Source organism: Heteronotia binoei, chromosome 3 (genome assembly GCF_032191835.1).
Source record: "Heteronotia binoei isolate CCM8104 ecotype False Entrance Well chromosome 3, APGP_CSIRO_Hbin_v1, whole genome shotgun sequence".
Classification (NCBI taxonomy): domain Eukaryota; kingdom Metazoa; phylum Chordata; class Lepidosauria; order Squamata; family Gekkonidae; genus Heteronotia; species Heteronotia binoei.
Genome location: NC_083225.1, coordinates 141,984,241 through 142,007,491, shown reverse-complemented (window position 1 = coordinate 142,007,491; position 23,251 = coordinate 141,984,241). Strand labels below are relative to the sequence as shown.

General features: G+C 43.7%; 1 protein-coding gene across 6 annotated transcripts in view; it reads left to right on the top strand.

Moving 5' to 3' along the window:
- The window catches only part of BBX (BBX high mobility group box domain containing), a 201,832-nt gene that overhangs the window by 160,432 nt on the left and 18,149 nt on the right, over positions 1-23,251 (top strand). For all 6 annotated transcript variants that reach the window (XM_060234546.1, XM_060234548.1, XM_060234545.1 and 3 more), the window contains 3 exons: positions 2,642-2,701; positions 4,087-4,167; positions 20,906-21,821. In XM_060234546.1, the coding sequence (XP_060090529.1) occupies positions 2,642-2,701; positions 4,087-4,167; positions 20,906-21,821 (1,057 nt within the window). The remainder of the gene's footprint in view (positions 1-2,641; positions 2,702-4,086; positions 4,168-20,905; positions 21,822-23,251) is intronic.

Below are 23,251 nucleotides of genomic sequence, written 5' to 3'. Positions count from 1 at the left end.
GAAAGTCATGGGGTAAAAGGACAAGTCCTCTTGTGGATCAAAAACTGGCTAATTAATAGGAATCAGAGTGAGTATAAATGGGCAATTTTCAGAGTGGAGGGTGGTAAGCAGTGGAGTACAGCAGGGCTCAGCGCTGGGTCTGATGCTTTTTACCTTGTTCATTAATGATTTGGAGTTGGGAGTAAGCAGTGAAGTGACACTACATTGTTTAGGGTAGTGAGAACCAGAGAGAATTGTGAGGCACTCCAAGGGGATCTGTCGAGGCTGGGTGAGTGGGCGTCAACGTGGCAGATGAGATTCAATGTGGCCAAGTGCAAAGTAACACACATTGGGGCCAAAAATCCTAATTACAAATGCAAGTTATTGGGGTGTGACTTGAAGGAGACTGACCAAGAGAGAAATCTTGGGGTCATGGTAAATAACTCACTGAAAATGTCAAGGCAGTGTGCAGCTGCAATAAAAAAGGCCAATGCCATGCTTGGAATTATTAGGAAGGGAATTGAAAACAAATCAGCCAGTATCATAATGCCCCTGTATAAATAGATTGTGCGGCCTCATTTTGAGTACTATGTACAATTCTGGTCACTGCACCGCAAAAAAGATATTATATCATTGGGAAAAGGTCAGAAAAGGGTAATTAGAATGATTAAAAGTTTGGAACACTTTCCCTATGAAGAAAGGTTAAAATACCTGGGGCTCTTTAGCTTGGAGAAATGGAAACTGAAGGGTGACATTATAGTGGTTTACGAGATAATGCATGGAATAGAGAAGGTAGAGAAAGAAGTACTTTTCTCCCTTTCTCACAATACAAGAACGCGTGGGCATTCAATGAAATTGCTGAGCAGTCAGGTTAGAACTGATAAAAGGAAGTATTTCTTCACCCAAAGGGTGATTAACGCATGGAATTCACTGCCACAGGAAGTGGTGGCGGCTGCAAGCATAGACAGCTTCAAGAGAGAATTGGATAAGCATATGGGGCAGAGGTCCATCAGTGACTATTAGCCACAGCTTATCATTGGAACTCTCTATCTGAGGCAGTGATGCTCTGTATTCTTGGTGCTTGGGGGCGCACAATGGGAGGGCTTCTAGTGTCCTGGCCCCACTGGTGGACCTCCTGATGGCACTTGGGTTTTTTGGCCACTGTGTGACACAGAGTGTTGGATTGGATGGGCCATTGGTCTGATCTAACATGGCTCCTCTTATGTTCACTCTGAATTCCTTGGAAGAAGTATGGGATGAAAACATAACTAAATCAGCAATCATGGGTGAAGCTATTGTTCAGGGCAGATTGTCCACAATATTACCAATTTGCTGATAAGAAGCCCTAAAAAGTTTCCAGGGAAATGTAGGTTCCTTCAAACTCAGCATGAAAACCAGTGTTCCAGAGTATCAGGCATAGCATGCACACACAAGGAAAGTGTTAGATCTTTCTGTATAGGGCTATTTCTTTCAGTAGTCTAGAAGCACATAGTTGCTGAAAACCATCTATGTACTTGTTGATGAAACTAGAATTTTGTCATTTAAAAAATTAGAAGATTTCTTTTGGAACTTAAAAAGCTCTTCTCTACTGTTCAGACAGAGGTATTTTTTTAATGCAAGAAAATCCTTTCTGAACAAAACTGCTTTTTTTGTTCAAAGCAGAATGCAATAATTTTCTTTAGATTAGGGAATTTAGAGAGAGCTACTTGAGTGCTAAAAAGTGTCTTCCGCTTACTCACCAGGGATATTCTCTTGTATCAGGCCAAGCACTTACAACAGCACTCAGTACAATGACTCACATCTTTTTTTACCAGAGAAAAAGTGATCTTATTCTGAAGATGGCAAGGAGCTACTACACTTCACAGTGCCTGTAGGATCTTAAATCTTCCTCCTATTGCTTCCAGTGCTGCATTTATTAGTACAAACATTACCATCCCCTCAAGACATCTTTGGCAAATTTAGTGTCCCAAAAATCCCCCCCCCCCTTTTTTGGTTGTATTTTGTCTGTGCTACTCTTTGTATTTTGTGCTACTCATGGAAGTGTTGCTGTACTTTGCAAGAGCTAACCTGTCGATAGCAGACTGCCGTAAAAGCTGTCCAATGCCTGTAAACACACAAAAAAATCCAGTAGTGGAACAGTCTTGTGCGATAATGCACATTGTGCCAGGGCCCAAGATGCATGAGGATTCTTGGCAGCCATCCCAGACAGCATTTTTGTTCAGCCTGGGTGTTCTTCATATGTTCCCTTTCTCTTTATTCATTTCACAGCAGGAGAGAATAATATTGAGTCTTTGTGAAAGGAATGATACCATCAAGTGTATGTGTCATTTATAAAGGGACAGACTTTAGCCCTGGCATAAAAGTCTTCTGTCAATCACACACAGTTCTTCACTGCAGTCCTAGTATGCTTATCACCTTTTTGTTTGCCCAATGGCTACACTTTTCAAAGCTAAAGATGTAGCTAATAAGGAAGTTGGAATCTTAGAATTTACAGTGAAAACCATGTTACATTGATAATGATGAATTAAAATGTTTTGAAAGACAACTTCCTTCCTGCCTATCTGTGTCTCCACCATTAAATATCAGCCTTTTGAGACATTTTAGTTTCTTAGCATTTCCTTACCTTTACTTGAAATTTAAATCTTTTCCAATTACTTCACAGTTGATGAACCCTGAACCTGTAAAGCACTGTAGGAAGTCAGCACTCTTCCAGCTGGCAGAGGTAAAGTCTCCTTTTTGTCTAAAAACTGAGTGCTTTATTAATATTCTGCGATTAGTATGGACTGCACAGAGTGAGTACCAGAAATGTCTTTAGCAACAAGGCACTGGAGAAATTACTGACTTGTTACTGATAAGCATAAAACCATTTGAAAGATTAATCAGTTTTGTAAATAAATTCACGTGTAGGTAAAATTTTCAGGAAGGGAGGAAAAAATCTAAACCTCTTAATTTTTAGGCTATGTGTTCAGCACGCACATACAAAAAATAGAGCAAGTAAAAGGGGGAGGAGAAATGCTGCAGACCGTTTTTTTAAGGACCCAATCTATCATTTTTGACTGTCTTAACCTGGAAATATTGCAGCCAAGATTAGGTTAGATAAATTATAAATGCAATCCAGAGAAAAATGTGGAGAGAAGGTTCACATACCACCCAAGTATCTACACTGCAACAATATATTTTCAATAGTGTCTGAAATGTTTTATGCACCAAAAAAGTGTGGACTCTGGATTGATCTGTACTCAGCTTTTGGATTGATTTGTACTCAGAAAAGATATGCATTATATAAGCACAGGTCAGCACAGCAGATTTCAAAATCAAGATGGCCAGTCCTTTGTTACATAATTGCAATGGTTAAAAAAAAAAAAAGTAGTCCCCTGTGCAAGCACCAGTCGTTTCTGACTCTGGGGTGACGTCGCATCACGTTTTTATGGGGTGGTTTGCCTTCCCCAGTCATCTACACGTTCCCCCCAGCAAGCTAAGTACTAATTTTACCAACCTCGGAAGGATGGAAAGCTGAATCAACCTTGAGCCAGCTACCTGAACCCAGCTTCCGCCATGATCGAACGCAGGTCGTGAGCAGAGAGTTTGGACTGCAGTACTGCAGCTTTACCATTCTGCGCCACAGGGCTGCTTCAAAATGGTAAAGAGGCTCCCTGTTTTTCATTTTGCCACTCCTTCCAAATGCAAATAAGGGAATCAAAACTAACTGCTATTCACAGCAGAACTAATTGATGCAGCTCTTTTAACTTAAAGTTAGACAATAAGCAAAGATGTTGTCAGTTTTCACCCAAGGAAAAAAAACTTGTCCTATGTTTTTACAAGTCTCCTTAGTGATGACATAATTCAGTAATGTTTACCCCAGAAATTGAATGCCACACTTAAAAGTACTTCTCTTGTACTCTTTAGGAAACATTCATGTACATAATATTTATTTGTATCATACTTGTCTGTTTGGATACCATGTAGTTAAATTGTTCTTCCAAATGTGTTATTGTAGAATTTAAAAATTTCCTTTGACATTTTGTGCTGAGCATAAAGGCACCATTTTATCAGTGACATTATGATATTATCTCCCTTCATCCCTTACTTTCTTTGTTTCTACTTTAGATTTCATCAAGTACATCCCATTCAGGTCCTTCTGAATTAACAAAGCAGTGTGGGACATCGGCATTGTTTCAGTTGGCAGAGGTAGTATTAAAATCCTGGGGCTTAATTACTACTGATACATTTGGAGAAGAGAAGCTGAATGATGCTGGTTGCCAAGGTCTGGAAGGCAGAGCAATAGTACAGTCATAATTAGCATTGTTGTTTATAGAAGCATAAATTACCACTTTGGCACAAAGAGTCAAGATTCACCTTGTCTAACCATTGGGCCTGCAGTCTTTGTAGGACCAAGCCACACAGTTAAGAACTCACAACTTACAGATGCAAAAGAAATTATAAGAATTTTTAAAGCCATTTTACAACATTCCATCTTATACTCGAGAGGCACAGAATCTGATAGGCCTATCTCAGATCAGGCTTTATTCTCAACTAATAAGGTGAATGTGTCCTGAAAGGAATTCAGAAGCACATTGCCTATCAGTACAAGATAATCTGGATGCCATTGTTACTGTAGATGTAGTTATTATAGTTTTAATGTGGTTTTTATTGTGTGTGATCAATGTTGTACAGTAATGGAATACATTTAGGAGGGAAGAATATTGCTCACTTTGAAATCTCTAAAGTTCACTGCAGTTTACATTGATACATACTATATGAAAGTTCTCTCTCTCTTTCTTTCTGCGTTTCCCAGTTCCCTTACATATGCATTTTTGTTCCATATAAGACAAACAGGTTTAAAAGGTGCCTTCGTATTCTAAAGATTGCTTAAATAAGTGCCATGGACACACAACACTTTTACTAGGACATCTAGTGCTTTTGAAGTACTGTAATTTAGGGCCTTCTGATATAATTAAGAAGAAAAAAGACATTGACCATGATTCTGCACTGACACAAGTAGCTTTTCAGCCCCCTGAAATCATTGAAGTAAATTAAGTCTTCTTGAGTTTGTAGAATTTATTTACAATACTATACTTGCTGTGTACTAGCTCTTTCACGGTCAGGAAAATCCTGTGGCAGTGGAAGAAGAAGGAACTGTGTTAGTGTTCTCAGGTACTATACAACCACCAATGACATCAAAACATTTTTAAGCATTCTTTTTCAAAAATCTCCTGTAAAAATGATCTATTCATTTTTGTGGTAGTGGGTTGTGGGTGGTAGTGGATTTGTCTCTTGTCATTAGTGATATAAGAGTTCCCATGAAACTAACTTTCCACTTAACAGTAGAAATTTTGACTTGGGGAAACTGAAATTCTTACAGTTTGAGTGCTATGAAATATTAATTTATCACCTAGCAGTATTATCAGGTGGAAGCAATGCAACAAATTATTAATAAATGCACATTTATTGCATTATAAACTGATAGATTAAAAAGAGCCTTAGGGAGCTTAGAAATACATTCCATTGAGTCAGGACTTACTCCCAAGTAAATGTTCATTGTCCTGATGTGGATAGCCCAGGCTAGTCTAATCTCAGAAGCTAAGCAGGGCTGGTTTTGGCTAGAATTGAGATGGGAGACCACCAAAGAATACTAGGGTTGTGGAGGCAGGCAATGGCAAACCACCTCTGAAGGCCTCTTACCTTGAAAATCCTATGGGGTCACCATAAGTCAGTTGTGACTTGAGGAGGAGGAAGAACAAAATGCACAGTAGGATTAGGGGCTACAAGTAAAAACCCACAAGGACTTGAGGAAGGGGTTTCTCATTTCTCCTTCCACTACCATTTCCTTTTATTTCCCTATAGTCCCCAAAGCTTCTCCCTGTTTCCTACTTCCTTCTCTCCTTCCCACCAAACATCAAACCTGCCTTTTTTCTGTCCCTTTGTCATCAGATTTTCCTCCTGCCCCCAATAGCCTCTACCTAGGAAAACTATGGCAGAGTTGTGTGAACAGGCCCACTAATGTGGAAAGAAACCTTCAAGACTTGTGTAGGGTCCATCGCTTTTCCCCTGTATACCCCTGCTCACATTATTTCCCCTTCCTGTCCTTCTAGCAATCCCCATGTCCCTCTCCCCTTTTCATGCCTCACTCTCTCCTTCTCAGCCATTTACCAACCTATCTTTTATCGGTCTCCCATCTTCAGCTATATTTTGTTTATTTATACCCTACCTATCTTCTTTGTGGTGTCTGTGCTTCACACCCATGGGATATAGTGCACCTGCACCAATCCCAATGGGTACTTCCGAGCCTGTAGAAAGGATTTTTGCACCCTTCCCTGTGCCATGCATGGAGGCTCCACTTCATATGCTCACTAGGGAGGACAGGAGGATCCTGCCAGCTCCTTTCTGACCACTGTGTGGATAAGATCTTCCTCTTCAACTTGGTCAATACTTTGTACTCTTCTCGGTTTTTCTTTCTATTCTTCTTGTTTTGGACTGTTATAGTCTATAATACCTAAAGGAAATAAGAAATATTAGATGGTAGTGGACTTTTCACTGAGCGCCCTCCCCAGTAGGGTTGGACTCTACCCCACCCTGTCACTCTCCACGAACTCTTTGGTCTGTGACACCTTTTCCCTGCCTTTGGCTTATGGAAAAGTGCTGAATGTTTCTTAAAAGGTGCTTGAAGTGTGGTAGTAAGATTCCTCTGCTGGACGGTCACTCCCTCTGCCTCATGATAACCACCACACCTGCCTCTGCACTCACTGCCTGAACATCTTGAGATAGATCCTAAAGAACTGGGCCATGAGACTCTGAACTGCACTACTCAAATTGGCACTTTCTGTGCCAAATATGGCTGAGCCTTAAACTGACTCAGATCGCACCTCAGTGTTGACTCTGGTTTCAACAGTGACTGTACCCTTAGTCAATGCCAACTAATCGGTGCAAAAATGCCCAATCCTGCCCTTAGACTCAGATGCCTCTACCCCTGCCACAAAACACAGGGAGGGCAAGGGCCACAAGCATGACAAAGAGCATAGACACAAGAAGGATTCAGCAAATCTAAGAATCTTCTTTGTGGTCTCTGTGCAGTCCCACATATGGGTTTATCCGCCAGGATCGAGCCCATCTCGGAGAATTCAAGGCAATCCTAAAGCGTTATTTTTGGCGCGCCTTTCCCCTCGTCCTGGGGAGGGGGCAGCGTCTGCGCATGCCCAGACGAGGGGGAGGCGCCCAACCCTCTCAGTTTCTTCTTTACCGCCGTCCCGAAACACCTATCTCGCTGATCTCCCGCTTTCATTGCAGTCCCTTGAAATCTTTATCTTTCCGATCTACTTCGTCGTTCTTCGTTCCCCTTCACTCTTCATTCTGGTATCGTATATATATATATATAAAAAATCTTTCTCTTTACTTCGTTTTCGTCCTCCTCTCCCCCCCCCCTCTTTCCGGGCGGATGGAAGGGAAGGAAAAAATAACTTTTAAAAGGTGCGTTCGCTGTGCTGCGAAAATACCGTCTACCGACGGACATTCTCTTTGCCTTTTTTACCTCGACGAGGCACACCGAACAGACTCCTGTGTGCACTGCAGCCAGTTCGGCAAACAAGTGAGGAAAAACCGCGCGGCAAGACTCAAAAGCCATTTGCTAGAGTCATCGTTACGCCCAGTAATGTCGCATGCATCGGGTTCGCAGACCTCCCCATCTTCCCTACTTCAAAAGGGAACGACCCAGCCGGTTGCTTCCATGGCGCAGGCTCCCAGCAAGCATAAATCCGGCAAACACCAGAAAAAGTCTGACGAATCCAAGAAACGGCACCATACCGAGTCGACCTCGAGAGACCCTTTGGACCCGAAATCTCCCAAAAGGCAGAAACCTAGCCACAAGGTCCTCGAACCCGTCGCCATGACTCGATCTCCTACGCCTCGTCCAACCACGGCTGTTACTGCGTCCATACAGACCACACCGGCATCGAAATCCACCTCGACTCCGACGATCACGCCACTGGAAATCGTTCGCATCAGCTTCAGATCACCATCAGTGCATGAGTCGCTCCCAGACCAAATCCTCGGTACCGAGTCTCCGACTTCGACAGAGAGCCAACATCTCAGCATCTTAGATGATCGCTCATTTCGTGAAGTCCCCATTCTCCGTCACTAACCAGAGATCCCTCGACTCCGAGAGAACCTTTGCGTCTCCGTGAAAAGAGATCTCAAAGTGGCCACAGAGATCGCTACTACTATTACATTCCTTCGAGGTCCAGATCACCATCTCCTCGCAGATACTACAGACACCAAAGGTCACCCTCTCCCGGCTTCTATAAACACCACACCCGTGAGCATTCTTGGTCCCGTGAAGACTCTAGACACCGAGAAAGGGTCTACTACAGGGATCATTCTCGCGAAGATATCCACCCTCGGTACCGAGACATGTCTCCGCACTGAGAACACACATATCAACGGTCCCATGACAATCACCAACGGTACCGTGACCACATCTCACTACCTAAACCACCTTCTCCTATTGCCTCTACGGCTTTAGAGCCTTCCAAACATATACAGCTCTCTGCATCGGAACAGGTCAGGAAGACTCCAGAAGTGGAGACCCTCGAGGACTCAGAGGCTGAGCAATCCGTGTCCTCTAATTCTTCAGCTTCCGACCTCCATTCCCCGGACTCCGACATAGCCAAACCGGCCGACCTCTCTCCATCTGAAGGACCTAAGTCATATTTAGACCTACTATCCAACATGGCTAACTCTCAATGTAAAGCTAACAACAGATGTCCCAAGAGTCTCTGACGTGGTCTATGACCTAGTACACGCAGACCTCCCTGCAGGCTCCTCATTTCCTATGCTCCCAGTCCATCTGGAGACTTTGAAGGAAGCATGGGACAAACCAGCCTCTGTATCACCAACGTCTAAGAGGGTGGAGGCACTTTACAAGGTACACGCGCCAGAGTCGAAGTTCCTCTTTAACCACCCGGCTCCCAATTCGATGATAGTCCACTCTTCATCAAAATCCAAACAGACCAGGCACCCTGTTCCTCCCGAAAGAGAGGGTAAGAAACTGGACACCATTGGGAGAAAAATTTACTCCCTCACCACTGCCACTACCAAGATACATAACTATATGGCATACTTCTCTGCCTATGCCTACAATCTTACGACCCAACTGAGCTCTTTGGTCACAGCCCTCCCGGAGGCCACTCAAAAGCAAGCCACCCACGCGCTGCAGGAACTCTCTAGAGTCAGCAAACAGCAGATAAACACTGCCCGCCATGCAGCCCAATGCTCCTCCAGGACCCTAGCTTCAGCTATCGCCCTACGCAGACACGCCTGGCTCAGGTCTTCTTCCCTGCAGCCAGACATCAAATTTAAAATTGAAGATTTACCATTTGATGGCGAAGGACTATTTAACGCCACAACAGATGATATACTCACCAATGTTGACGACAGCAGGAAAAGAGCTAAAAGACTAGGAGTCACCCAGCCTCAGTCTACCTTAAAACAAAGACCATGGAAGCCCAATTATTTCAAGCATTCCAGATCTCCTCGCCAAACCGAGCCTTGGAGATGCAAGCCTCCTCAATCTAAACAACCATTCCAACAGAGGGCACGCCCTCAGACCACAAAGAAGACAACACCGACCAACAGTCTCTTTGACTCCCCTGCTCCGCTCCTACTACTTCATCGCCCAGACATCAGACTGCAGCCGTTCTACCACAACTGGGAAGCTATAACATCGGACTCTTGGGTACTGTCTATCATCCAAAACGGGTACTCAATAGAGTTCAATTCGACCCCAAAACACCACAGGTTCATCTCTACTCCTCCGTCACCTCATCTGCTCCTAGAAGTAGCAACCTTGCTGGACAAGGTTGCTATAGAACCAGTCCCTCCTCAATATCAACACACCGGCTTCTACTCCTGCTACTTCCTGGTCCCGAAGAGAGATGGAGGTCTACGCCCCATATTAGACCTCAGGAAACTCAACCTCCACATCCATCACAAGAAATTTCGGATGGTTACACTTCAATCCATCCTTCCACTGATCCCAAAACAAGCTTGGATGGCATCAATAGATCTCCAAGATGCCTACTTTCACCTCACCATCAGCCAACATCACAGGAGATTCCTCAGATTCGCCATAGGGGATCAACACTATCAATTCCGTGCTCTTCCTTTCGGCCTCTCAACAGCCCCGAGAGTATTTACGAAGTGCATGGCGGTGGTAGTAGCGCTCCTGAGACAACAACGCATCTCCATTTACCCGTACATAGACGACTGGCTAGTCGTCTCCCAATCCAAGGAGCAGCTCCAGTCCGATGTCTCCGCAACCCTCTCCCTCTTGGCCACCCTGGGCCTCCAGGTCAACGCTGCAAAATCAAATCTGACCCCTACCCAATCCATACAGTTTATAGGGGCACATCTTTCAACTCTGACATGCAAAGCCTACCTGCCAGCAGACAGGGTACAGCACATCATATCTCTGGCCAGAGATATCATTCTACATCGCTCTCAGACAGCTTTCACCTTTCAGAGAATGCTAGGGCTTATGGCTGCCACTTCCGTTCTTCTATTTGCCAAACTCCACATGCGCCCTCTACAGTTGTGGTTCGTGAGGACGTTCCACCCTCAACTTCAACATCAACTCGCTGTACTCACTATTCCAGCTCACATCATTCCCTCTCTGAAATGGTGGACTTTAGATCATCACCTCCTCAAGGGAATGTCTTTTACTCAGACTCCTCCCTCGGTGATTGTCACTACGGATGCTTCCAAGTGGGGATGGGGAGCCCACTTAGGACAGCTCACCGTACAAGGCCAGTGGACAGAATACGAAAGGTCTCTCCACATAAATTGTCTGGAGTTAATGGCAGTCCACAGGGCACTGCGATCCTTCCTTCCGTCGCTTCACAACAAACATGTCCAAGTTACATCGGACAACATAGCCGCTGTCTTCTACATAAATCGACAGGGCGGTACTGCCTCCATCAGATTGTGCAAGAGAGCCTTGACCCTATGGCACTGGAGCATTGCTCATGGCATTTTCCTATCTGCAGTGCATCTACCCGGAGTCCAAAACATTCGAGCGGACGCTCTAAGTCGACAATCCATCAACGACCACGAGTGGTCCATCAACAGTCGTTATCTCCTCCCTCTGTTTCAGAGGTTCAGTACACCGGAGATAGATGCATTCGCAACACCGGACAACGCACAATGCTCACGCTTTTTCACGCGCAGCCAGTTGTCCCCACTATCTGCAGGGGACGCCTTCCTACAATCTTGGAGCGGTCCAATGCTTTACATGTTCCCTCCAATACCACTCATTACGAGAGTTCTGCAGAAAATCATGTCGGACAATGCCAACTGCATCCTTGTGACCCCATGGTGGCCACGTCAACCGTGGTTCACCACTCTCCTTCTACTGTCACACGGTCTATTTCACCGCTTCCCTCAAGCCCAGGACCTACTATCTCAGCAGAAAGGCAAGGTTCTCCATCACAACCCCGCTCCCCTCCGCCTTACAGCATGGAGGATCAATTCTTGACCTTCACTCCAGAGGTTCGACACATCTTACTCAATGCTAGGAAACCTGCCACTAGAAAATCTTATGCTCTCAAATGGAAACGTTTTTCCAAATACGCTTATTTGCATTGCTTTCGACCTGAATCAGCCAATATCAATCAAATTTTGACTTACATTCTGACTCTCTCCAATACTGGACTGTCCCACTCTTCTCTGAAGGTGCATCTAGCAGCTATTTCTGCATTCCATCCATACATCGATGGCTCCACTGTATTCTCACACTCTGCTACCAAGGCCTTCCTGAAGGGAATCCTTCACCTCCACCCTCCAATCCGCAAAATACAGCCTGCTTGGAGCCTATCCTTGGTCCTCAGTCAGTTAATGAAGCCACCCTTTGAACCCATGGCTTCTATCTCTTTACATCTTCTGACGTGGAAGACAGCCCTTCTAGTAGCTATTACTACTGGCAGACGGGCCAGCGACATCTGCGCCTTCAGGGCTGACCCCCCGTACACTATTTTCCACCACAACAAGGTGGTTCTACGCCCTGACCCCGCTTTCTTGCCTAAGGTGGTGTCACCTTTCCATCTAGGAAAGCCTTCCGTCTCGCCTGCATTTTTTCAAAACCCTACAGATATCGGTCAACGCACTCTACATCATTTAGATGTACGAAGAGCTCTGGCCTTCTACATCGAGAGAACTAAACAGTTCCAAAAGGACAATAGACTTTTCGTGTCTTATGCTACCCATAATCAGGGTGCAGGCTTGGGTAAATGTGCCATTAGACAAAAGAAGAAAAGGGGGTGCCAGAGCAAGGAAATTGCTGTTCTTAGGGTACCAGAATGGGATGAAAGCGTATAGATTCGCTGATGAGAGAAATATGCTGCGGTTTAGTAGGTCTGCCTCATTCTGTGAGGACGAAAGCTGGAGCAGGGTGCATGCAAATGAAGTACCCAGCAGTATAAAGTTACCGGTGTCTCAGCAGAGTGAGGAGGGGCAAGTAACTATCAAACAAGAGACTTCCTCAACTGAGGGGAGGGAGGGAGAGAACTCAGGGCTCTGACAGTTTAGAGGTTGTAAAAGGGGAAAGCTCTGTTAGTACACAGAGTGGACAGCCAGAAGTCAGGGTGTCAACCCGGATGAACAAGGGGGTGCCTCTGAGGAGGTATGTGTTTGACACAGCCGTAAACTATGTGCCCGCCACAGAGCCTCGATGCTATCAAAGTGTGTTAGACTTGGACTACGGGGAAGACTGAAGGCTGGCGGGCGGAACATTAAGCAAAGAGATGTGATTGTTAAATAAACACTAAAGTGTGCAAGCCTGGGGAGCTGCCAGCAGGAATGTGATTGTAAAGCCACATAAACTAAGCCACATAAACTAAGTTGCCTAACAGCAACTGATGTGTAAAGAAAGGCAATGCTGGCTGCTAAGGTACTAAACTATGACACAATGACAATTAAAATGGAATTGTAAAAGGAATGCTGTTGATGCAATGTAATGTTGCTGATGTGTGCATTAAAATGTCACAATGGAAAAATTCATAACGTTGAGGGATACGCTGCAACTAGTGGTCTGTAACTGAGGAGGGGTGTTAGTATATGTGCAGGAATCAGACCACTGCTGACAGCACAGGATCTAAATGACAGTAGATGATCTGGCTAGCAGGGGCAGTTGGCAGACTGCCAGATTGCATCAGCCAGGCTGAGGTGAGCATGACTCAGCACAAACCTGATTCATCCATCACCTGGAGAACTTGTATAAATGTACAGAAGTACTTCACTACTTGTGGAGGTTGGATGGCGAATTGTAAGCGGAGCACTTTGACAGTCTGTATCATAATTGTAAATAAATTGTATATAGCTAGTTTAAACACAGCTGTGTACAGGACTGGATTTATTGGCGTCTTCAGAGCTCTTACTCAATAAACGCGGAAGACCAACACAATGCCCAGAAGCAAGACTTTTAAGGTCTTCAATCTCCATGTCCATTAATCTCTGTTTAATCATGACAAAAGCATGCTTCTCCAAAAAAAGGGTCAGATCATCGATGCTAAGCCCCAGAGAAGAAAGAAATTCTGAACTTCCCGCCTGAATTTTGTACATATGATCTATGCATTTCGAGGATATTGGGATTGAAGCCAGTTTGGCTCAGGAAGCCTTCACCAACGTCACTGGGAGGACTACCAGTGTTGAGATATTGCGTTGCACGATGTCGAAGACTGTGTCTGTAATGACTGGTTGTGGCTGCATTGTGGGGAGAGTGAATGTGTGTGCCATTTGTTTCACAAATTCCCCATAAGAGCAGAGATCCTCCAATGGTAAGATTGGGATGGTGGTGGAATCAGCTCCCTATGGAGATAAGGGCCCTACCTGAGCTACTGCCATTTGGTGTAGTGGTTAAGTGTGCGGACTCTTATCTGGGAGAACCGGGTTTGATTCCCCACTCCTCCACTTGCACCTGCTAGCATGGCCTTGGGTCAGCCATAGCTCTGGCAGAGGTTGTCCTTGAAAGGGCAGCTGCTGTGAGAGCCCTCTCCAGCCCCACCCACCTCACAGGGTGTCTGTTGTGGGGGAGGAAGGTAAAGGAGATTGTGAGCCGCTCTGAGACTCTTCGGAGTGGAGGGCGGGATATAAATCCAATATCTTCTTCTTCTTCATAGGGCCTGTAAGACAGAGCTGTGCCACTGGGCTTTTGGTTGAGGCAGTGGGCGTCCTATTCTATCAACTATTTATCAGTCGGCCTCCCTTGCTGTGACATCATGCTTTGTAGCCTTGTTGAGATGCTGAATCTGATTTTAATACCATAACTTTTTGGGCCAAAAACTGTACTTTGTGAAATGTGCCCTTTCCACCGGTGATGCACTTTATATAGTTTTATGTTTTGATTTTATTGTATTTTAAATTTGATTTGTTGGTTTTTATTGTTTAATTTATGTTGTGATATGCCATGAGCGGAATATAAGTTCACTAGATAGATAGATAGATAGATAGATAGATAGATAGATAGATAGATAGATAGATAGATAGATAGATAGATAGATAGATAGATAGATAGATAGATAGATAGATGATAGATAGATAGAAAATCCAAGCTTGGTTTCTTCCCATACAGTACCCTGTTGGGAATGTCATCAGTTGCTTGGGTCCACAACCAGTTTATAATAAAGCACACTGTTTTCAGTGCCTCTCCCCAAAAAGCTATTTTTAGTTTGCTATCTTTTAACATAGCGTGGAGCATTGTTTGAAGGACTCCCCCTTTCCTCTCCTCTACCCCATTTTCTGATGGGGTAGAGATATTAGCCATTCTGTGATGTATTCCCTGGTCTCTAAGCCAGGAGGCAACTTGATTTCCAACAAACTCTCCCCCCATATCTGTTTGCAAAGCACCTATTTTGCAGTTTAACTGCCTTTGCACACGCTTAGCCCAGTATTTGAAGGTGGAATACACCTCTGATTTCTGTTTCATCACATATACCCAAGTAAAACGACTGTGGTTGTCTACCAAGATTAGGGCATATTTGTTCTTAGATACACTGGGAGCATAAGGACCGATGACGTCGGCATGAATTAGCTGTAGGGGTCTCTCAGAGACTCTATTGCTCATTTTGGCCACTGGGTAGGCCTTGGATTTTGCCTGCTTGCACACGTTACAGTCAAGGTATGCCTTGCAGGGCTGTATCTTTTCTCCTTCTAGAATGGCCACAGTTTTATGAATAGTATTATAACTTGCATGCCCCAACCTCCTATACAACCTATGGATACATTTATGGTGAGGCTGCTTGTTACCCACAGCTTCTGCTTTCCCTTCAGTCTGATCTAGCACATACACATTATCTTTTAATATACCCCTGGCCAATTGTTTACGTGTCTTAAAGATGTTACAACTATTTACATCAAAAGTTACAGTAAAGCCTGCCTTAGTCAATGCAGAGACGCTTAACAGGCTAGTCTCAAGACTAGGCACACACAACACATTTACAAATTTGTGCTTCAGTCCAGGAAAATACACAGTCCCTTGGCAGAGAACCTCAGCCTTTCTGCCATCAGCAAGACTTACAAACCACAGATTTGCAGGTTCAGTGTCCTTTAGCAGTCTCTCCTCGCAGCAGAACATCTGGGTGGCCCCGGAGTCAATAATCCATGGTGCTCCCTGCAGACCCAAGTCAGTCTTCACCAGTTTCACTTGCTGGTTCTGCGAAGACCTCTGCCTGCCTCTGTGTAGCTCAGGGCAACTCCTCTTCAGATGTTTTTCACTGCCGCAAAGGAAACATTTCTGCTTTACTTTCAGCACTCCCTCCTCCGGTGTGTGCTGCCAGCTCGAGACGTCTCCCACATGCTCCAGCTCCAGCTTCTGCTGGCTTTGACGAGCGTGGGCTGCCTGCTCTCTGCACCCTTGCTGTCTTTGGTCTTCAGCCAGAAGCTTTCCAGTCACATAGTTTAGAGTGAGTTTATTAGTATCCTGGCCCTCGAACGCCATTAACAGCATATCAAGTCTTTCGTGAAGTGAGCTCAGAATAATGTACACTTTATCCTCTTCTGGAATTGTTTTACCTCTCCTCCAATTCTTGGAAGCATGCAGATAAGCTGCTGAGATGGTCTCTCACCGTCTCTCAGGCCAGCATTCTCTTTTGATACAGCTTCCTCGTCAGAGATATCAGTGAGCCAGCTGTTGTCTGCACGTATATGGCCTTGAGTGCGTCCCAGGCTTCCTTCGCGTGTTGTTTTCCTCCGACGTGCACTAACTGGTCATCAGAAATACTCAATATTATGGTTGCTAGAGCCTTCTGGTCTCAAACAACATCTTCAGGTGTGGGGTCCGCAGGAGGAGCAGATACACAGTTCCACAGTCCCTCTCGCTTCAGGAAATGTTCAGTACGTAACGCCCACACATTATACTTAGAAGGAGTCAGCTTCTCTATCAGCACTGTAGCTGCTGCTGTAGCCATCCTGCTCAGCACCTGCTTCTCAGCTACTGCTGTTCTCCTCCACTGAGGCAGCTTTCTCCTTACTCCTGGAGCACTTCTGCGTCTTACTCCACCACTCAGCTCTTCTACTCACGGCACTCAGGCGCAGCAGAAGTGTGCTGGGTCCATAACCCTGTTGGTCTTCCGCGTTTATTGAGTAAGAGCTCTGAAGACGCCAATAAATCCAATCCTGTACACAGCTGTGTTTAAACTAGCTATATACAATTTATTTACAATTATGATACAGACTGTCAAAGTGCTCCGCTTACAATTCGCCATCCAACCTCCACAAGTAGTGAAGTACTTCTGTACATTTATACAAGTTCTCCAGGTGATGGACGAATCAGGTTTGTGCTGAGTCATGCTCACCTCAGCCTGGCTGATGCAATCTGGCAGTCTGCCAACTGCCCCTGCCAGCCAGATCATCTACTGTCATTTAGATCCTGTGCTGTCAGCAGTGGTCTGATTCCTGCACATATACTAACACATTGCTCTCCCATGCAATGGGGGATTCCTTTTAGTGGTTCGCTTACAGAATATTTTTCTTGTTTGATTAACCCCCATATTCGAAGGGCATTTATGTTAGCCCATTTTAATTTGCTTCCTTCTGCCGTGTTATATGGGAGGTTTTAAAAAAATACCATTCCTTGATAGGCTATGTCCCTGTGGGCTGAAGGAAACTGAAGGAACAGACCATGTCCTTTTATCCTGTAGATTCTGCTGTGATATATGTGCACAGATAACCACTTGAAGTTAATCAGTTATAGGTAAACATCCTGTTTTTCTTCACATTGGGACCAAGGCAGCTTACATCATTCTCTCCCCTCCTCCTTTTTATCCTAACAACAACCCTGTGAGTTAGGTTAGGCTGAAGGCTTGTGATTGGCACATTACCTAGTGAACTTCCCTGGCACACTGGTGATTTATACCCAAGTCTCCCGTATCCTATTGTGAAGCTTTAACTGATACACTACACTTTAACAAAGTCCTGCTGTTGGATAGTAGCAAGCTGTGAAGCTTAGGTAAGTTCAGGCCTCAGATTCAGTCGAGCTCACAGGAGCACAGCTTCTGAACCTTTCTGAGAGTTCCACCTCCTTGTCCATTGAATAGTAGGTGCAGCTGCATAACAATCCCTGGATGAGCTCCACCACTTATTTTTCTACAAAACGACCCTTGGGTAAGTCATACAGACAGGTGGTATCAATCACCAGGTGGATCTTGCCAGACTTGGCCCTTTTAAGTGTTCTCTCAAAGACCAAAACAGCCCTGGAATGGGTTCTGAACAAACAGGTTCTCTCCCTGACAAAAACCAAGCCTTGAATGCTGTGGTTGCCTAGCAACTGTCACTGAGGGTTTCTGTTTTTTAAAGTTACAGTCGTTACTTTTATCTTTTTAAGATTTTTTTTCAAGCCATGTATTCTTTTTTAGGTTTCAGATTTTTCTGCAAACCTAGAATGTTTTGCAGGTTTGTAGAAAGTTCTATCTTGTCTGTTCACAGCTCCAAACACTGGGTTTAAGTATCCTTGAGTTTTGCCAACTTCACTATTAAAGTATTAGATTGATAGCTTGGTTTTTAAAAAGTAGTCCATGGAGAAAAGCAGCACTAAGTCATAACCATATTTCCATAAACTTTTTGCAGGCCATTATACTGGTGTTCCAGACATGTATTTTCTACCAACATAGTTTTATTCAGTCAGCTTAGCAATCTGGGGTAATAACCAGAATCATGACCTTCATTAGATAAGGACAGGCATAGCAGGTTTTGAACTAATAGAAGTTACCGTGTTGTGATTTTGAACTTTTGGTTCTTTGCAACTACCTCAACACCAATAATTATGTAGATAGATATTTTAGATGAACACTGAAGTGCTGCAAGTTCCAGGCCTGCCCAACAATATTTGACACCCTACATTAATTACTTTGCCCCCTCCCCTATTCAGCAGGGAAGCTGCTCCTCCGCTAGCCCTAACTGGGGACAGGGTTGCAGTTTGTCATTATGTCGCTGTCACTGCAGACAAGTCCTGGAGCCTAATTGATGGACCTGGTGCCATCCTAATTGCCAGTCCCTGGCCAGCAATGGGGGAAGTTCCCAGGCAGCAACCAAGTGCATTCATGCAGCTGAGCAATCCAGGTTTTGCTCTATAGCTCCTGTGCAATTGATCAAGCCTTGCAAAGCAAGCTGAGATGCAGAAGGAAGCAAGAGAGAGGGAGGGAGAAGGAAGCAGAGAAGAGCCAGTTGCTCAGAGGCCTGATAGGAGCCCTCCGGGGGTCTAATTTGGCCCCCAGGCCACATGTTTGACATCCTTGGTTTGGATGATTTAGTTCATCGTTGACAAAATGCTCTAACATCTTACAACAGCACCACAGATAAAATTAGAATTTCAGTAGCCAATCCATATACAAAGGAACCTCTTCAGGAAAGCTTCTCCATTAGCATGTCACAGCCTGGGAAGCTCCTAGAAGATAATGACTCAGCCCTACCCCACCTTCCTGAGAAGATATAAATTACCTGCCTACCATCTTCTTCTCACTTTGATCCAGAGAGAACTCCTGTTTTCTGGGTTATACCTCTGAGAATGCCAGTCACAGTTGCTGGCGAAACGTCAGGTCTTATGATGCCAAGACCACGGCCATACAGCCCAGAAAATCTACAACAACTAATATCAGCTTTTAGTTGTACATATACGTTGTATTAACAGCACACTTCATGTCCCCACAAAAAAAGGAGTTGTGAAAAATTTAAATATATTTTAAAGAGAGCTAGTGATACACTTTTGAGTTTTTCAAAAACATCACAGAGCTTTGCTTGTTTTTTTTACTAAAAGAATATAGTTCAAGAAAACACTCATATAATTGTTCACAACTTATTAAAGATCAAATCAGACATCACACAGGGAAATTCATGCAGGATTTTCCAGGGTTTTTTGTTTGTAAATAGGAGGGGGGAGTATTTGGATTGTGGATTTAACAGTTCTGAATGAAACCAACCCTCGTAGTCTATACTAGAATTGATTCCTCACTAGCAGTTGCTCTGCTTCTGGGCTTCTGCTTTCCCTAGGTCAAGCAATCAATTCCCCACCAGTTGATGCACGGGTGCATTTTGATCTGAGGCTCCCTCCAGTTTCCCTTGTGGTTTCTTGCTCTCCAAAAAAACAAGAGCAAGAAACCATGAGGAAAATGTCAACTGAGGAGTGACATGATAGAGGTTTACAAGATTATGCATGGGATAGAGAAGGCAGAGAAAGAAGTACTTTTCTCCCTTCTCACAATACAAGAACTTGTGAACATTCAATGAAATTGCTGAGCAGTCAGGTTAGAACTGATAAAAGGAAGTACTTCTTCACTCAAAGGGTAATTAACACATGGAATTCACTGCAACAAGAAGTGGTGGCGGCTGCAAGCATAGACAGTTTCAAGAGGAGATTGGATAAATATATGGAGCAGAGGTCCATCAGTGGCTATTAGCCACAGCATATTGTTGGAATTCTCTGTTTGGGGCAGTGATACTCTGTATTCTTGATGCTTGGGGAGGGCACAGTGGGAGCTTCTAGTGTCCCGGCCCCACTGATGGACCTCTTGATGGCGCCTGGCTTTTTTGGCCACTGTGTGACACAGAGTGTTGAACTGGATGGGCCATTGACCTGGCTTCTCTTGTGTTCTTAAACCGGAAGGAGCCACGAATCAAAATGCACCCATGCAGCACCTGGTGGGGAATTGATCACTTGAGCCAGGGAAAGCAAAAGTCCTGGGGCAGAGTAACTGCTAGTGAGGAATCAATGAAGGACTCTTTCTTTACCTGTTTTGTTACTGTTTCAGGAATAATAACAAGCAGGGCAGTTAGTTAAACCACATATTCTTCAGTATTAAGGCATCAAGTACTTACTATTTTTCTTTAAAATAAACCAGGAAGTTTAATTCTTAGCTTGCCTATTGCATCTGTTTTCGCCCAATCTTGAGCACGTTTACATAGAAATATGTCCAGCTCTGACCTAGGTTGCCAAGGCTAGCTGTATCCTTTCAGATCTTAAAAGCTAAGCAAGGTTGGCCTGGTTAGTATATGGATGAGAGACCAACAAGGATTACCAGGGTTGCTACACAAAGGTAGGGAATGGCAAACTATTTCTGAATCTCTGTTGCCTTGAAAAACCCATGGGGTTGCCATATTTCGGCTGCAGTTTGACAGCAAAAAAAAATTATCGTATATATTGTTGTTTCTTCTTTGAAACAAATTAAGATGTTGTACAAGAAGATAACCCTAGTTTATCCATAAGTGTGTACAGGCATGCAATCTGTTAAAACCTATTGCCTTTAGTAGTGGTACCAAGAGTACAAAGGCCGTGGGATGTCAAACTATCTGAATGAAGGGATACTTTTCTAAAACAGATCATAAAGCTTTTATGTAATACTATAATTCATGCCTTAGTTAGGAAAATGGGATTAATTTTTTGCACTTGTTTCAGATGTGCCTTGCATCAGAGGAAGTAAAAGTACGGGAACCTGGAAAAGCAAAACTAGAAGCTTCCAATATTATCAAAGCATTGGAAGAAACTGAGGAGATGAAAGTTGAAGAGCCAGAGAAGGCAAAAGTAAAAACTGAAAAATCTCAGAAAGCAAGGGCCCAAGAACTTGAAAAGATAAAGCCTGGAGTGTTAGAGAAAGTGGCAGTATGTAGTCACCTTGCAGATGCTGCTTCGGACAGTACAGCGTTAAGTGGCCCTAATAGCACAAAGGTAGAGGACCTTGTATGCCATTCCCATGAGCTGACAATGGCCAACATCAGCACCTTAGGTTTAATTAAGCCTGAGAAGTTAAAAAAGAAGAAGAAGAAAAATAAACTTGATCGGCAAACTCTTGAAAAATGTACCCCTAAGAAGACTTGCAAAAAGAGGCAGTCTTCGGAATCAGATATTGAGAGTGTAATTTATACCATTGAAGCAGTTGCAAAAGGGGACTGGGGGGCAGAGAAGCTTCTGGAAGTGCCCTGCAAGAAAATTCGCCCTTCCTCAACCATGAAGGGGAATTTCTTCGACATAAAGTCACCAAAGAAAAAAGTGAAGTCAAAAGACAAAAGAGCGCTAAAGGAAAAATGCTTAGAGACCACCAAAGAATCAAAGCCGCCTGATTTTTTTGACATTACAGATCACAAGGAGTTTCAGTGTGAGGTTCCTGAAAGCATAAAATCAGAACCACTGACCCCAGCAGAGGAGGTGATACTGCCAAGTTTGCCAGAGCAGATCAAAATGGAAGACAGTGACTGTAGCAAAAAATCAGAGACCTGTGGCTCAAGAAAATCTGAGAGAACTTGCAAAGGTGCTCTCTACAAAACTCTGGTGTCAGAGGGCATGCTCACATCCCTGCGTGCCAATGTTGACAGAGGTATGTGTTGGTTTTAGTGTATTCCTCACCAAACCAAAATAATAATTGCTAGGAAAAATTAAATTTTGAAGAAAGTGCCTTTAATTAATTGATCTTTTTTATTCCTTTGCTTTTTCTTTATACTATTGAGAACTAACTGCTAGATTTAGTCTTGGCAGGTATAGTTATTCACATCTAACCAATTCTCTTTTTAAACTAGCCCTATATTTTTAAAGACTTACAAGCACATAACAAACCATTTCAATAATGCGACAAGTGGCCCAGATCCGGAAATGTTTTCTTCACTGGCATAGCCTTTAGCAGTTCAAGCCACTTCAGTACCCTTAAAAGTTAGGGCAGAGTTTTTATGGATGGTAGTCTTATCTTTCAGTCATAGATGCTAGAATCACTGGTCCTGGTGATCAAGCTGATGAGTGGTCCCTAAGTGGAATAGCTGTGCACATAATATCCTAAGGTTGCCTTTGACTCTGTGTCTCATAACATCCCATTTATATGATTTAACTTTATCATATAAAGGAAACTTTAGATGCTGGAACAGCATGGTATGCTTTAAACCACTGGTTCTCAAAGTAGGGTTGTCCTGGGATCCATGAGGGTACCTGGGAAAGGGGATCTGTGCAGTGAGGAAATCCTTATAATTTTTATAGAGGTACCAGAACTATAGCATTATCAGTCATCTCAGATGATTGCTTCTATAAAGGACAGTATTATAATATGGCACAGTGTTTATTATACATAAAGTTGCCATCCTCCAGGTGAGTTTCTAAGCAAATTGGGAGACCACAGGATGTGGAACATAGAAAATCACATAAAAATCTCTGTAACATTCAACAATAATCTTTTATTCTACAGAACCAGTAATATCTAATATTTACGGGTTTCAAATTTATAACATCTCATCGCATCTTATTCAATCTTTGCGTTTGACTTCACACATTAATAGGACTTAATACAGTAATTATCAAGGTTCAATGAAAATGATATCACATTCAAAAGGTGCACTCTTTCAATTTATGTATGTATGTGTATATATAGAGAGAGTCAGTTTCCTTCAATGAAAGACAAATATCAACATTCTTGCACAAGGATCCCTGGCTAACAAATGTCATCCCAATGGCCCAGAAATGATGCACTCTCCAGATTGAAGTACTTTTTCACAGTCTTCTTCAGTCTTTAACATTAGAACCTCATTTTCCATCTGGTACATGCCTCTAGTCATTAAGCTGGCTTTGGATGTGGAGGCTTTCCAGTCTAGTTTCTATTCAACACAGTTCCATTCCCAGCTAGAGGAGAATGTAGTTAATATAACTCTTAATCTGTCAGCACAAATGTTGAAGTGTTCTTTGTACTACAGATTTGTATGAATAGCCTAACTAAAACTTTTATTCTTCCTTTCCCTGTGCCCCCCTCTTTCCAACAACCTTCCTTCC